The sequence below is a fragment of the Mesitornis unicolor genome, unplaced genomic scaffold, assembly GCF_000695765.1.
Source record: "Mesitornis unicolor isolate BGI_N332 unplaced genomic scaffold, ASM69576v1 scaffold53700, whole genome shotgun sequence".
NCBI lineage: Eukaryota > Metazoa > Chordata > Aves > Mesitornithiformes > Mesitornithidae > Mesitornis > Mesitornis unicolor.
In genome coordinates, this window is record NW_010161392.1 from 1 (window position 1) to 14,794 (window position 14,794).

The window sequence follows — 14,794 nt, forward strand, 5'->3', positions numbered from 1 at the left end:
GGCCGGCCCAGCCCTAAACCACGACAGTAACACGCATCTTTCTGAAGTATCTTACTGTTGTCTAACTTTTGATAAATATAGGTCTTTGTTTTGGCTTTTGTGAAGTCACATGACTTTTAGTTTTTCTCTCTTCTAAAGGTGTAATGATTAAATGGTTAAAATTCAAAGTGAAAGCAATAAACCTCTCCATTAAACTTCTTTAAACTTACAGATGGAACTATCCTGAGGTCTTTAGGAGCAATTAAATAATTCCACTGATCACTGAGCCATAAATGCTAGATATTTTCACACAATTCCATTGTAGATGCTAAATCTAATTAATTGATTTATCGTTCTAGAGCAGATTCTTACTGGAAATCTAACTCTGAAAGTGGATGAAACTTGACAAATAACATTTTCAAGACAGTTTTGTGCAAAGAATTTATTCTTTCACAACAAAGAGCCATAAAGAGCATAATTTAGTATGATAAATTATATTTCTGTAATAATAATAAAAAAATCACATTGCTGTGTTCCTTTAAGGTATGTTGCCAAATAAGTGCCAGTTATCCCCTTTGCCATTGTTTGAACATCCTGAGCCATTTACAACAGAAATGGAAAAGCTGCTTAGATAAATGTTGTGTTTAAATCACTTCCTTGTAGCCTGAGAAGGTAGCTAAAAAAACAAAAGTTGATTTTTTTTGTAGGCATGCTTATAGACTGTATTCCCTTTTGCAGTAAATTCAGAAGTTTATGTGTACAATGGAAGATTATTTGACAAACACCACAATAAAGATTAAGCAGAGGTTGATATATAAAATATTTTAGTTACGTTTCGTACAAACTCTGAATGCATTATGGTTACTAGGAGTAGAGTCACAATCAGATATCCTAAAATATCATGTCATAGATGTACAATTTCACTGGAAAGTATGCTATAAGATTATAAGGAGGAATTTGTTGTCTTTGAGAAACACAGATGCAGCAGATGATACCAACAAAGAAAATCTGAGTAAAGTCAGCAAACTTGCCTATTCTGTATGAATTGCTGAGTAACTATAATCACAAAGTAGCAAACTACTGGCACTCTATCCCCATGGCATTCATAAGGTAGATAAATACATCCATCTTATTTATATCTGCACATTTCTAGTAGTGATTGGCAAAGTTCTCAGTAAGCATGTGTGCATGGTTTGAAGCAGTTTGTATTAGTTATAATGCACATAAATACATACTGGGTTTGGATTTTCTCTCCCCACAAATGCACAGAAATATAATCACTTAACCAGCCTACATCTGGAGTGCTACTTAAAAGCCTAGCAAGGATCCATGTAAAAGAAAAATTGTTTTTAGAAACCATTTTGCTCTCACAGTAAGTGTTAACTAAAATCTTGAGCTCAGCATGCTAAGAAGTAACTAAGCATACTTGACTAAATAGCTGTAATTTAACAGGAAAAGCAACAGAGCAGGAAACCCATAAATTAGTAAAGAGTTATCTAAATGAGTAACTTTCGTCATCGTATTCAAGCTCATCTTCCTCATCATCCTCCAAAAGTCCATATCTAAATTTGCGATAGACTGTGCCATCCTGGCCCATATACACAATGTCATCTTCTTCATCATCATCTTCGTTATCTTGATCTCTATACTCAATCACTTGATCTTCCTGGTAATTGGGACTGTTGCGGTAGGTGCTTATGTAGGAAGGAAAGGTTTTTGAGTGATTTGTCAGCTTCTCATACCCACCTTTATTGACAGCCTGGGTTTTGGCTCGTGATTTTCTCCAGATAAATACAATGGCTCCAATGACGAGGAGAAGCAAAATGCAGGAAATAACAAAGAAAGCAGTTTTGCTTTTGCTCTCAGGTGGTAAAGTGATCCGTAGTACACAGTCATCTACAACAGTTCAACAACAACAACAACAAATAAATAAAATAAATGAGCATGTGTGTGTGTGTGTGTATGTATGGCAGCGGGATATTTTTCTTGAAAGATCCAGTACAATGTTTATGCTTGCTTATGTTTTTAAATGCATTTTATTAAATACCTTACTCTTTCAGTACCACAACTGTATTCTTGTAGCTGTTATGGTATAGGGATGTAAGCAAGCACTTCCCAGTCACCTGATTTATGAAATGCCTGGCCATTTAACACAACAGCTGTGAGTGAAAGAAGATGCCATTTCCTGCACCAGCCACAATTGCTGTTATTTTGTGAAGCCCTTCCTATTCTGCTGATAGAGCAGCAGAAACACACTGTGTACCTGCAGCTCCATAGCACATTTTTGCTCCGTCCCCCTTTTGATTTTTAAGTGTCAGCTGAGACAGTCACAAAGCCCTTCAGCACCAGTACGGCATGGTCCTACCTTGTGTTTGACTGCAGTCACAGCACTCTGGGGTAGCTGCCGGATCGGAGTCACTGCAGCAGGGTAGGCAGCGGCTTTCCTCCAGGTAGAGCTGCATGCTGGCCGGGCAGACTGTGCAGTTGAAAGGCCCAGGTCCTTTGCACTCAGTGCACGAGCTGTCACATGTCTCACACTTGGACTTGTCCTCCTTCAGACACATAACATGCACCTTTTGTTTTGGATTCTTTGGACCTGACCTGGCAGTTCTGTACTGTCATTCACTGTCTGGGTGGTTATCTCTGGGTACCACCAGTGTCAGTGGCAATATACAGCAGGGAATAGGAGCTAAAATGTGGTTCATATTTCCTGGGTTCTCAGTGATTTCAATTTGTAGGAAGATGGGGGGAAGTGGTGTAAGGAACAGTTAGAGATCTCACCTAGCCAGACAGCAAGCTAAAATTCATTCAGCCTTTAAGCATTTTAGTCAGAAAACGTGCTTTTGCTTTGCTAGTCTCATGCTAGCGGATCTGTTATTCATTGGCAGTAATAATGGTAAAGTGGCCTTCAGGAAGCATACTCAAGAATATCATTAAAAGTTACTGCCATGGGAGAAGCAACACAAAACAGTCTGAAAAATAAACCAAAAAGGCAGCTGAGAGAATGAGTTTCCTTTCTAACTTGGGAAATAAGGAATAAGGCTGGCTGGAAATTTTCTAGCAAACTAGATTTTTATTAGATTATGATGGTTCTGTTTTACAGAAACAACTTAGATTCAAATACGGTTCTCAAATTCCAGATGGGCTCCTGGGAGTCTCTGTGTACAAAGACTATCAGAGGTCATAATTGTCTCACCTAACTTGCTGAATGCTCTGAGCTCAGGTAATTTAAGGCTTCCAGTGTGGCCTATTGGGAAACATTGCTAATTTTTACCATGTGACCAGAATCCCACATCCACTGTGAGGATCTGGAAACTCCAATACCCTTTCATCAAACTTTTGCCAGAGCTGCAAGGCTGCTTGTTCTGAATGGAAGAACCTATGCAAGAGGGGGTCATGGTGGGAGGTCCAGTTTCTCAGAGTCAAAGCTGCTGCGAAGAACCACAGACCTCTTGGTCCTCAGCTCGTAGGCTTTTTTTCTCAGGCTCACAGTTATGGAGCAGCACTGCTAAAGTGATATTTCAGGCCATAGACTCCAGGGTATACACTATCTTAGGTCAGCTGGCTTGCCTTGCTGCTATATTCTTGAATAAACATCTTTGGAAGGCAGTTGGTGTAGAAATCTGGAAGCTGGAGTGCCCAGACTTGTGGCACAGACCCAAACCTAATTGTGGTACTACTCCACTAAATACACGGCTCTGCTAACTTCAGCTTGTATCTCCACTATAGGTTTCTGCCAGCAGAGCTGTCATCAGGAATGTGATGTGATTTCTTACAGACAAAGCAGCAGAAATCAATGGGGAAATCTCAGTTATAGTGGAAGAAGAAAAAAATGCTCTATTACTAACACGGCTGATCTTGTTTATGTGGTTTTGGTACCATCATTGACAAAGTTGTGCCTTTATATTTACTGGTAGAGAATTATAGTCAACAACTCTTTCTAGAGAAACAATGCTTCCTCCGACAAGAGAATAAAAAAGTAATACTATTTAAATATCAGCAGCCTTAAAGACTCTGACAAGAGCATTCTGTGTTGTTTGTATTGTGTTCAGAAGTTGAAGTTCAGCATACAATTCACAGGAGAAAATGCCTACAAAGAAGTACCTCTTGTCCTGGTGTCTCCTGGAGTTTGTATTCACCTACAAAACAGTCTGAGTTGCACATTCCTCCTAATAAACTGTAGCTCCATACACAAGATGTGCAGCTGAATGCTCCATTCCCTAGAAAGGCAAATGAAACAACAATATTACAACAAGAAAATTGTGATCAAATTTGCTTCAGAAATTTTACGACTGCCGCCAAAGAAAAGGCTATTTGTCAACAGCAAGAATCAGCAGTGAGGAGTTCAGCATGAGGAGGTTGTTATCAGAAAAAGCTTGGGCCTTGTCTTGAGGTTTTATGTGCCTGCAAAGTATACTTCTTATGTGTTTTGATATTCACTGAAAGCTGATTTGGAAAGCAGTTGTACAAGGAAGCTCTGACACATTCAGGAAAATTAATTAAGTCTCTGCACTGAAGTAAATTAATGGGAAACCTTGGACAAATGTTCCCCTTCACAAAATTATTACTTGTTAGGCCTGCTAGCTAACCCTTTTAAAGCCACAATGAATTAATTATGTTTACATTTAAATAGCAAAATCAATTCTTTAGTTGCATACGTAAAAAAGAACCTCCTAGATGCAAAGAGAGCATCATGTGCACTTCGTGTGTTGGAGACTCTTTTTGAAGATGGATGGTACATGCAGTATTTCTGTGAAACATTGAAGTTAAGGACTTGTCCTACATGTTAAGATGCACCAGTCCATTTCCCTGCAACAAGGCATTTTGCCACTGACATAAAAGAAAGAAAACGGAAATGCAAGTAGTTCATGTTAGCAGCAGTTAAACAGGTGAGGTTAGCAACCTTCTATAACCCAGTGATTTTACTATGTGATTTTTCTAAGCAGTTCAGAGTTTAAAAAAAGCAAGGCCACAACACTTTAATCCTCTATCAGCAATGCAAATGCATTCAGAACACTGACAGATCTTCTGTTTTGAACTGGCTCGTTTCATCTTAGTGTCTCTGTAATTACAATAGAAAATCTGTCCCACAGTATTAATCCCAAATAAAGTAAAAATACTGTAAATTAAAATCGCTTTTTGTGCCAGATCCAAGCCAAAATATTTCTGTTACTTGTTACAATGTTGTTATACAATTACATTTTAATAGTTCTTGAAGGTCACTTCACTCTGAGTTATTTCCACGATTTCCTATGTTGCAATTAGCCATCTGTGGTATCCAGCATATCCACTATCCAAAATGAATTTTGTATATTACGATATGGTGTGATATAAGCTGTAAAGTGGCACCTGTTAGCTATCATTTGATGCTGTTCAGATAGGACATCAAATAGGTCCAAGGGGATTAATGCTACTTGCCTCACAATTGGATGAATTAGGAAAAAGAAGAAACTGAATACCTAAGTGTGTCACAGAATAAAATGGATGGTCTCTCAAAGTTAACTTTGAAAAATACTTAACAATATTATATACTATATAAAAGCAGCAATCGCTGCTTTTTTTCCCACCCTAAAGATATGCTTTATGGCCTTATTGTTCTCTTAAGCGTTGTTAGCTGTTGATGTTCTACTTTTCCCTCTGCAGACTGTGAAAATGTGTGGCTGGATTTAGGTTCCTTGTCTTTCACAGAGTAAGACATAGTGGGACAACTCAAAGAATGAGATATTATTCACTCATTATTCAGTGTTTGTGTGAGTAACAAGTTCCAGCTCTGTAGCCAACAGAGGCCTTTTTTTTCAGTTGATGAGCACCTTTGTGAGAGGACTGGCTGATGGAAACCTCATTACCGCTGTCAGTTTGTTCCCCTTCGCTGACTTGGCACCGGGACTTTTTCCCAGCCCTCTCCGTGAGCAGCTGCTTTTACACTTGTGGCTGGAGGCAGCCCTGCGGTGGGCTTGGCAGGAATTCAGATCAACATCAATCAAGACTGTAAAAGTAAGGTGGCAACATGAAGCAGCCAGCGCAGGAAGTCACCCAGGGCCAGGGAGAGCCTGACAGCCCTGGTGGAGCTCTGCATAACCTACTGCAGCTACCTAGGTCATGGACAGGTTGGTAGTGCTATACATGGTATGTCTCTTTGTGAAGTGCTTCCACATCTTGGAGCAGAGAATGAAAAAATAGAAATAGGAAAAAATTTCTATGAAAAAATAGAGATAGGAGGTGTTTTGATAATCCTTGCAGGTGTTTTGATAACCCTTTTCTTTGTCAGAGTCGAGTGTATGCTTTTACCTTCACAAGTTTGACAGGAAGGGTGGCATCTTTCACAGATGTTGTCGTTGCTTTCATAGTAATACTCAGGACAGGAGCTGACACATTTGTTCTTGGAGCGCAACAGGTAGAAATATGTATCGCAGAAAAGGCAGTCTGTGGGTTGAGGCCCCATGCACTCCTTACAGCCCTTGTGGCACCTGTCACATGATCTAGTGGAGTTTTGTGCAAAATATCTGAAACAGATCAAATAATTATGGCTTTGCATAAAGCCTAGCAGTGGCAGGAAAAACAAAACATCCTTCATCCTTAGCTTTTACTGCGATTACATCAATGCAAAAAAGTGATATTGATGTGATCACAGTAAGCATTTGCAATCTCAGTGAAAATAGAAGTAATGTCCTTTAATTCCCCTTGGCCATTAGAATTCACCTATAAAGTAAGACTTTGTAAACTGCGGGCGTATAAAGCAAGACTGTCTAAAATCAAGGGTGAATTCAGACACAAAGTAAGTATATAAGCAGGCATGGCTCAGAAAACATCAACTCCGTTTTGGCTCTGCAAGAGATACCCTTAAGATGTTGGGTAAGCACTGAATTAATCGCTGCTTCTCATTACATGCTCTCAGATCGAAATTCAGACATTTCGTATTCCCTTTCAGAGCACAAATATCGGCAAAGGAGCAGTGTTCACCTAAGTTGTGCTGTCAGAGAAAAAGAAGAAGAGCTACACTGTGGTTTTGTTGGGATGTGGTCATTTCCAGTTTAACAGAATGATGACTGAATTTAGCAGCAAGTGTGATCGTACTGTCCTCCAAAAGGAAATGGACCTGACCAGAAATCCTAGGTCCACTTCCAAAACTTTAATTTCTGAGACGCATTCACAAGAACACACTGAATTCACATTTTGAAATTAAATAGACTCATATTAATGAAGTTGCTTCCTAGAATTATGAGTCCTCAGTTGAAAAGTGGTTTAATGGTTGGTTTTATTATGATCCATTATAAACATTCACTCAGTACAAAATGAAAGTAACCTCATCCAAACTTCAGATTAAGTGAAGGCTGCAAGGGCTCTTAAAGGAAGTTACACAACTTCCTGTACTCAAGCTGACTAACATGTAACTCTGTGTATTTATTCTACTTCACCCTGTTCTGCATAAACATAACCTAAGAGCATCCTTGGAGTGTAAGAATGGCCACACCACACCAAGCTGGTCCTAATTTGAGGACCAACTTTACAGTTTTCTATTGTGAGGAGAGGTTTTCCACCACCTCTCTACTGGGACAAAGTAAGAATTTTTCACCTGAAAATAGAATTCAGTGCAATTTCACTTTGAGGTAGAATAAGGCAGAGTGATCTAATTTCTCAGAGCTCTCTTGGTGATGTAGCTCTTAATGAAAGATCTTGGACCTTACCCTGATGGACACTGGTTTACACATCCTTTTCCTTGTCTGTACCAGCCTGGTTTGCAGGAAAGGCACTGTGAGCTGTGTTTCCCAGTGCAACTGACACAAGCGCTGTGGCACGGGGAACATTGTCTCTCATTGCTGTCAACATAATAGCCATCTGGGCATGCTTCCACACAGGTTGTATCTACACAGACAACAATGCAGAATAACACATCATACTCAGTATTTGCTGCTATGAAACACCTCAAACAGCCAGCATGAAAATGTGAGCTCTTCATGCATACATTAAAAAAAAAAAAAAGCTAAGGATATCCCTCTTGTACTTTGAAATTCCTGTAGGAAATGATAGGAACAGTACATACCAAGTACATGAAACATAGAAGTTTTGTTTAGCCATGGAGTTTGTTGCTACTTTGAAGTCCCGCTTTGGACCCAGTGAGTGGCAAACCAAGTCACACAAAGAGTTTCCATGTAGCCCCACAGAAGTAATTATCATTGCAGAAGTTATCTACTTGTCAGGTCAATTTTGCAATATTTAGATTGACTGAAGCAGCCCTAGTGTTTCATACATGTGACAGAAACTTGCCTATTTCATGTTTTCAGTGTAGAATAAAATCTAGAGGCAGGAGCAAGACACTTACTGAGTAGATAGCGGTTATTCACACAGCTAAGACACTGATGTTCGGTGGGTCCTGAGCAGTGGAAGCATTTTTTGTGACAAGGGTTGCAGGTCTGAGTTTTCTCAACATAGTACTCATTGCTAGAGCAGTATCCAGATGCCACACAGTGCCCGTCATGGTTCAGCATCAGGCCATTTCTGCAGGTGAGGCAGGCAGTGGAAGAAGAACAAGTCTGGCATGTTCTGTTGCATGCTGAAATGGACAAACAGTAGGAATGTCACCAGTTTGTGTTGTATTTCAGATTATTATTTCAGCTTTAATTTTGCAAAGAACAGCCATCATCTTAGGCTGAGAGCCTGAGGGAAACCAAGCAATAGCTCTGCTTCTGCCTAGTCAAACGTTTTACTGATTCCATCTTATACAGGCAGTTCCTTAGGTTTCCTTTTGCACTGGCACTGCTTGTGCTGAGCAGTGGTTTTCAACATACTGTCTGCAGCAATACTCAGCAATTTACCAGAGCAGTTGCCCATAATATTAAATATGTCTAGCTTTGCTACCTTCCTTTCAATTTTCTCCAGATTTTGCTGTTCTAAGCTGTGCTTTGGTTTTTTGTGTGGGTTTTTCCGTTGTTTGTTTGGCTTTTGGTTTTGTTTGTTTGTTGGTTTTTTGGAGTTTTTGGGGGGTTTGGTTTTTTTTTCCTCTGCATTAGCTATCTATCTCGTCCATTTCCAGGACACTGATAGTGAATTTATCTGGCACATGCAGGCCCTTTTGGATTAGTCTCTAACTAGACCAACTTGTATGTCAATATCCTTCTGTGGAAAATAACAGTTGCCAACCTTGACAATCTTCAGTGGCTTCGTCATAGTAAGTCCCTTCAGGGCACTCTTCAAAACACTTGCCACTGTAAAGGACAAAGTCATCGATGGCGCACTCAGTGCAGTCATCCGAGTCTGGCCCGACACAATCCTTGCAGTCTGCGTGGCAGGGAAAGCAGTGCTTGTCTTCAGCGTAGAAGTGAGAAGGGCAGTCCTGCACACACGTCCCCTTGTGCAGGAAGAAGCCATCCACGCACTCTGCAAAGAGCAGCAGACAACAGGTAAGCAAACGAGCACTGAATTCTGACCTCAGTAAGTGAGAGAGTGAAGAAATCCAAGGAAACCTTAGATCCTGAAGCACATGTCATAACAGGGTGTAAGTGGACATATTGGGAAGGTAGTTCTTTCCTTTTCGACTCTTAAACTGCCCATAATGGCTCAACACTCACACAGCATCTTCTGTGTTATATCATGAGACTAAGAAGCCAAGTCACCTGTTCAGTTTTGCTGATATTAACCAAACCATGCTGCCACTGGATATGTGTGGACTTCTGCTGAGATATTGTATCTGCATTACAAACTTCCTGTAAAATCAGGGATGTCCACATCTGAAGATTTTTTTGGTTTATTATTTAAAATATTAGTCTCGCTGGAATATGTATGTGGACCTGAATATTTGTCTTTGCCTAGAGGTGGGGTTCAGCTGCTCATTTTATTATGAGTACTTGGTTTAGTAGCTTTATTTATGATTTCTTTGTTGTTGTTGTTGTTGTTTCATCCATGTTTATATTTCCAGAATGGCTTGCTCAATATTAAAGATCCAGGAAATTTCTGTGGGGTCATTCCAACTCACCAGGATATCCAAGGATTTCCTATTATTTTCTTTGCAGAGATTTAATTTTCTACCATAAGCAGTCATTTGCAAAAATGGTAAACAGATGTAAAGTTCAACCAAACTAGGGAAAAAAACATTCTGTATTTCACATTGGTGAAAATGTGTATGCAAGTGTTTCAGCATGGATACATTGGGTCAGAAATAGAATCAAACCAGCAGGACTCTGAAGGACAACAGGAACAGGAAGAGCAATGTGAAATCTGTACAGATTAATGACTTAGACTGAGCCTCATCATAAAGCACTGATTACTTAGCCTCTGTCTTAGAGGTTAGCAATTATATGTACATAATTCTTTTAATTTTTGCTCATTACAGAATTTCTTTTCAGATCTGTATTTCTGTTAGTCTGTCTCTAGATAGATCAAGATGGATTTGAGCCAAGTCAAGACCAGTTCTTTGTAATACCTTTGCAGGTTTGATTGTGAATGCACTCCTGACACATTTCAGAGCAGTGTTTGCAGATTCCTTCAGAGGCAAAATGCTTCTCTGAACAGGTAGGTTTACATTTCCATTGTTCCAGAAGCAAAGGACTTTTACAGGACAGGCATTTGGTTGCACTTCCCACACATGTCTTACATGATCCGCTGCATTCCTCACAAGTCTCAGAATCATTAAAATATCCCCTATTGAATGAAAACAAACATAAAGCAAACTGCAAGTCAATATAGTTATCAAAGAGTCCAGGCTATAAGAATTAAGAGTATATATGAGTCTTCCCCAGCACATGCATTTCACTGGGTCAAACTGGTTTCTTAAACAATTTGTTGCCCATCCTCCACCTGATTACATCCCCTCTGCCCACAAGCAGAAAATGTGCATGGTTAGTGCTGTGAAGGGAGCCTGGCCTTCCTTTGTCCCTGTACATCTCTCTAAGGGCTGTTGGATTTTCTTTCTTGATCATTTCTTGATTTTCCCCTTACATGAGATAGGAAGATCTATAATGTTTGCAAAAAGAAAGATGCAGTCTCTAGTCTTGGACAGCTGGCTCTCAACAGTGATATCAGGGAAAGACAGAGAAGTATAACCTCAGTGGCTGACTGAAGGCTGGAGAGAATAAGGAGTAAAAAAGACTGGAAGTAAGAAAAAAAAACAACAAAGCCAGGACACTCAAGTACCACATGTGCTTAGTGACAACAAGCTAGAGATAGTGGGGAAATAACAACAAGCTAGAGACAGTGAGGAGAGAGCATGGTACTGCTGGTATCTGTTGTGTGAGAGCAACTGTAGACAACAATGGTTGGGACTATTAGTCATAAAGAAAATACAGCAAAAAATTGTGCCTATATTTCAGGAGAAGAGGGATAAAAGGAGAAGGTGGATGCTATCCAATCTGCCTACATTGGTTACCATTGATGGTAACTAAGGAAGAAGTTGACACAGAAAGTAGTCCCAGAAAATGTACTTCACATTAATAGGCTTGTTCTTTTTGCTTTGAAGGGGTGCCTCTCCTTTCCTTGTTGGAGATATCTTTCCAAAGAAAGGCTGTGGAAATGTATTAGGAGTGAGGATAGATAAAAGATAGGAAGATCTGTGCCTGCCATCTATTCCCATCTTCTTTTTTTCTCCTAACCTTTGTCATGATCCTGCATCTATTTCTCACAGTCCTCTCTTCTATTCTAATCTTGAGTACTCTGCTAGCCCAATCTTTCAAAAATCATCTGTCAGAAATTATCAATGCGGCAAGTCAACCCTTTCCATCAGGTACAGCATGTCTCAAAACGCAAAAAAAACCCTAAAAAAATTTCATGCAATCCTCTGCTTCAGTGGAGAGTAGTTATGCCTCAAGAGCTTTGCCTCAGAGGCTGAAACCAGATTTAACTCTGGTGGACCTTGCTGAATGATGTCAAGGAAGCCATTATTTATAGTCTGGTACTTGGAAAAAAGAGATAATAACAACTGAGATGACTAGTGATACATGACAAGGTTTAATTTTGTTATACCTGCCTTGTATGGGATAACTGTGGGGAACAAACATATTAATGCCGAAACATTATCTTTGCTTGCTTGTCATGATTTCTGATATTAAAAGTTGTTTCTGGACTGGAGTAGTGCAATTACTTTGCATTTACTCTGACATTTAATCAGAATCTGTTCCACTGGCCCTTGTTGACTTATTTGACAAAGTAATTGTCAGGAAAGTACTGCCTGATAACTTGTACTGGTGATACGAAAAGCAGGAGCTGCACATTTTTCTAAAGAAAAATGTTAACCAAGCAAGATCTTCATACTATTTAGCACAGATTTTTTGTATATAAATAGGTATCATGGATGCTGATGAAAAAAGCACAGAAACAGGAGAACCTGATCTACTCAAGTGCCTGATCTAATATCCATCACAGTCAAATAGGAATCTTTCCTTTTGAATTCCATTTATTACAGGAAAAATACAGAATATAAGCCAAAGAGAAAAATGTACCACTAAGCACTTTATTTTCATATCAGGACTCAGGTACATCCACTTTCTGGGTGCACAACCCCTGCTCTCTTCTACTATGAGGAAGGAACAAGTTAGGACGATAACTAGAGTCTTATTATCAGTTACCATGAAGAACTATCCTGAAGTACCATGGTCCTATTGAAGTTAATGGGAGCTGTACTATCTATCATGGGATTTCCTGTCTAGTTTCACTTTTGATTTTTAACTGTTTCTCTATGCAAGAGAAAATGCTGTTTGTTTGTACCAACTGAAAATTGCCTTCACCTTGTGGGAGTTTCTGCTAGCTTAGCTTACATTAACGTCTCCCTTGAAAGTTTTATAGTGGATCTGAACTTTAAAGAGAAGGAGCACAGTGAGAAAATAAAAAGTAGTTATCCAGCAGGTGTTACTTAAACCTGTAAACATCTGCCTTTGTGGAGGAAGAGTGGCTGGTCCTGCTGAGCCTGGCACTTCTGACAGTGCCAGTGGTCAGAGCACACCTCACAGCCATTCATGCACATCTCACACTTTCCACTTGCAACATTGCCAAAAGTTTGTTGAGGGCACAGAGAAACACAGGTATCATGGATGAGAAATTTTCCTGGCAAAAGAGCAGCCCAGGTGGGGAAAGACACCAATTAGAAATATATTTTTAAAAGATTCTTGCCTTGTATGGCTATATAGGTTTTCAACTTCCTGGAAATTTAGGTTTGTGATGCCTATAAACACAAATAAAACATTCTTTAAGCCAATTCGCAAAGTATTTTGCTCAACCTTCACTGAAATTTAAGGTTAGGATGAATCACCAGGATTATCCAGCATATCATCCTGAATAAATCCCTATTAAGTAGTTGCTGCATCATGGCTACAACTTTTGATTGAAAACAAAGAAAAGGAGGAACACCACCTATTTTTTTTTCACCTGCATTGCCAAGGGCATGTGCTTATTTCCTAGCTGATGCCTGACTTCAGTTGGTGATTATCTGATTACCTCTTTATACTTTAAGCTGACAAAGAACTTTCTAGTGATCATTGATTAAAATATTCCCTAGGAGTGTGTAGGATACAGAATATTTTAGCCTCTTGCAAAACTTACCCAAATAAACTAAAGTCTCTTACCTTCTGGACACGAAGTACATATATCAGCAGACTTCTCACAGGTCCTACATGAAGGATCACAGAACTGTAATTTTCTTTTTGCATCTGAGATGAAAGGAAAAAATGTTCAATTTTTTATTGTCTTACAGGTTTGTTCATTTCCACTCCCTTTAGAAGGATCATTTCCTAGAGCTTTTTATAAGCTGTTTCAAAAATCTATCTCTGTGGATTTTTGGAATTCACAAAGCTGAAGAACTTGATGATTGTGTTAAACTCCATTCTCTTAAATGGTAAGTTAAGAGTTGTAATAAAGGAAAATACAAACATTATTCTGAGATTCACTGAGGCACTGTTCTGGACTGCTCATTGCAAATGAGAACAATGATCTAGCTTAATAAAGTTAGTTTCAATGTAGTGCTCCTAAACCAAATACAGATCTGTAATCCTGAAAGTTTACAAACAGGAGGAGCTAGAAAGTATGTAAATTTGGGGGATGTGGTGTAGTGAGGTGTTTTAATTGAGATTTTGTACTAGCTGATTGCAGAACACTATTACTCTATAACTAAGGGAGAAAATTCAGTAGGAAGGAGAGGGAAATGAGTGTGTGGGAAGAAGATTGTTATGGTTTAAGGGTTACCAGCCTGAAAGAGAAGAACAGGTGGTGTCTGTAGGACCCTGGGAGGTCCGAGATCAGTACTGTTCCCTCCCTTTTCCGGCCACAGTCTATAAAAAACTGAGAAGGCCCAAGGTTTTCACAGGCTTTTCCTGGTTTCCTGGGCTGCTTCCTGTCGCATCTCAGGACAGCTGGGCCTAGCTCCACGTGCTCGGCAGCATCGACCACCATCCGCTCCCGGCACCACTGCGGTCCCTGGTGACAAGTCACAGCAGCCATGAGCACTGCTCGGACACTTCCACTCGGGACTACTGGGATCGGGTTTTGTATATAGTTAAGTATCCTTTATCCCTTATTAATTCCCTTTTCCTTTCCCTTGTTGGTTTCTTTTTTTCATTAAACTTGTTACAATCTTAACTTCCAACCTTGTGCGAAGCATCTTTTTCTCTATTCTCTTTTTTCTAATCCTCCCCTGGGAGAGTAGGGGACAATAGAGAGAAAATCCTTCTCCCTGGGCTTGCCCTGAGTCTTAAACAGAGACGGGATAAATTAGTGCCCAACGTGGGGCTCGAACCCACGACTCTGAGATTAAGAGTCTCATGCTCTACCGACTGAGGTAGCTGGGTAAAAGAACAGAATTGTTTATTATAAGCATGTTCATGAGGTAGTGGCCAAG

At 39.7% G+C, this 14,794-nt stretch overlaps 1 protein-coding gene and 1 non-coding gene across 2 annotated transcripts; both read right to left on the reverse strand.

Moving 5' to 3' along the window:
• Nucleotides 1-1,471: 1,471 nt before the first annotated feature.
• On the reverse strand, nucleotides 1,472-13,610 carry LOC104547067 (proprotein convertase subtilisin/kexin type 5-like; the record flags this gene model as incomplete). Its single annotated transcript, XM_010192626.1, has 10 exons — nucleotides 1,472-1,875; nucleotides 2,345-2,522; nucleotides 4,084-4,199; nucleotides 6,268-6,482; nucleotides 7,665-7,842; nucleotides 8,300-8,530; nucleotides 9,118-9,354; nucleotides 10,397-10,614; nucleotides 13,075-13,126; nucleotides 13,527-13,610. Coding segments are annotated over 10 exons (1,913 nt in total), but the record flags the coding sequence as incomplete, so codon positions are not given.
• Nucleotides 13,611-14,671: 1,061 nt separating this feature from the next.
• TRNAK-CUU lies at nucleotides 14,672-14,744 on the reverse strand. The gene has a single exon. It is a non-coding gene; the product is annotated as a tRNA-Lys (tRNA).
• Between the last annotated feature and the right edge of the window lie 50 nt (nucleotides 14,745-14,794).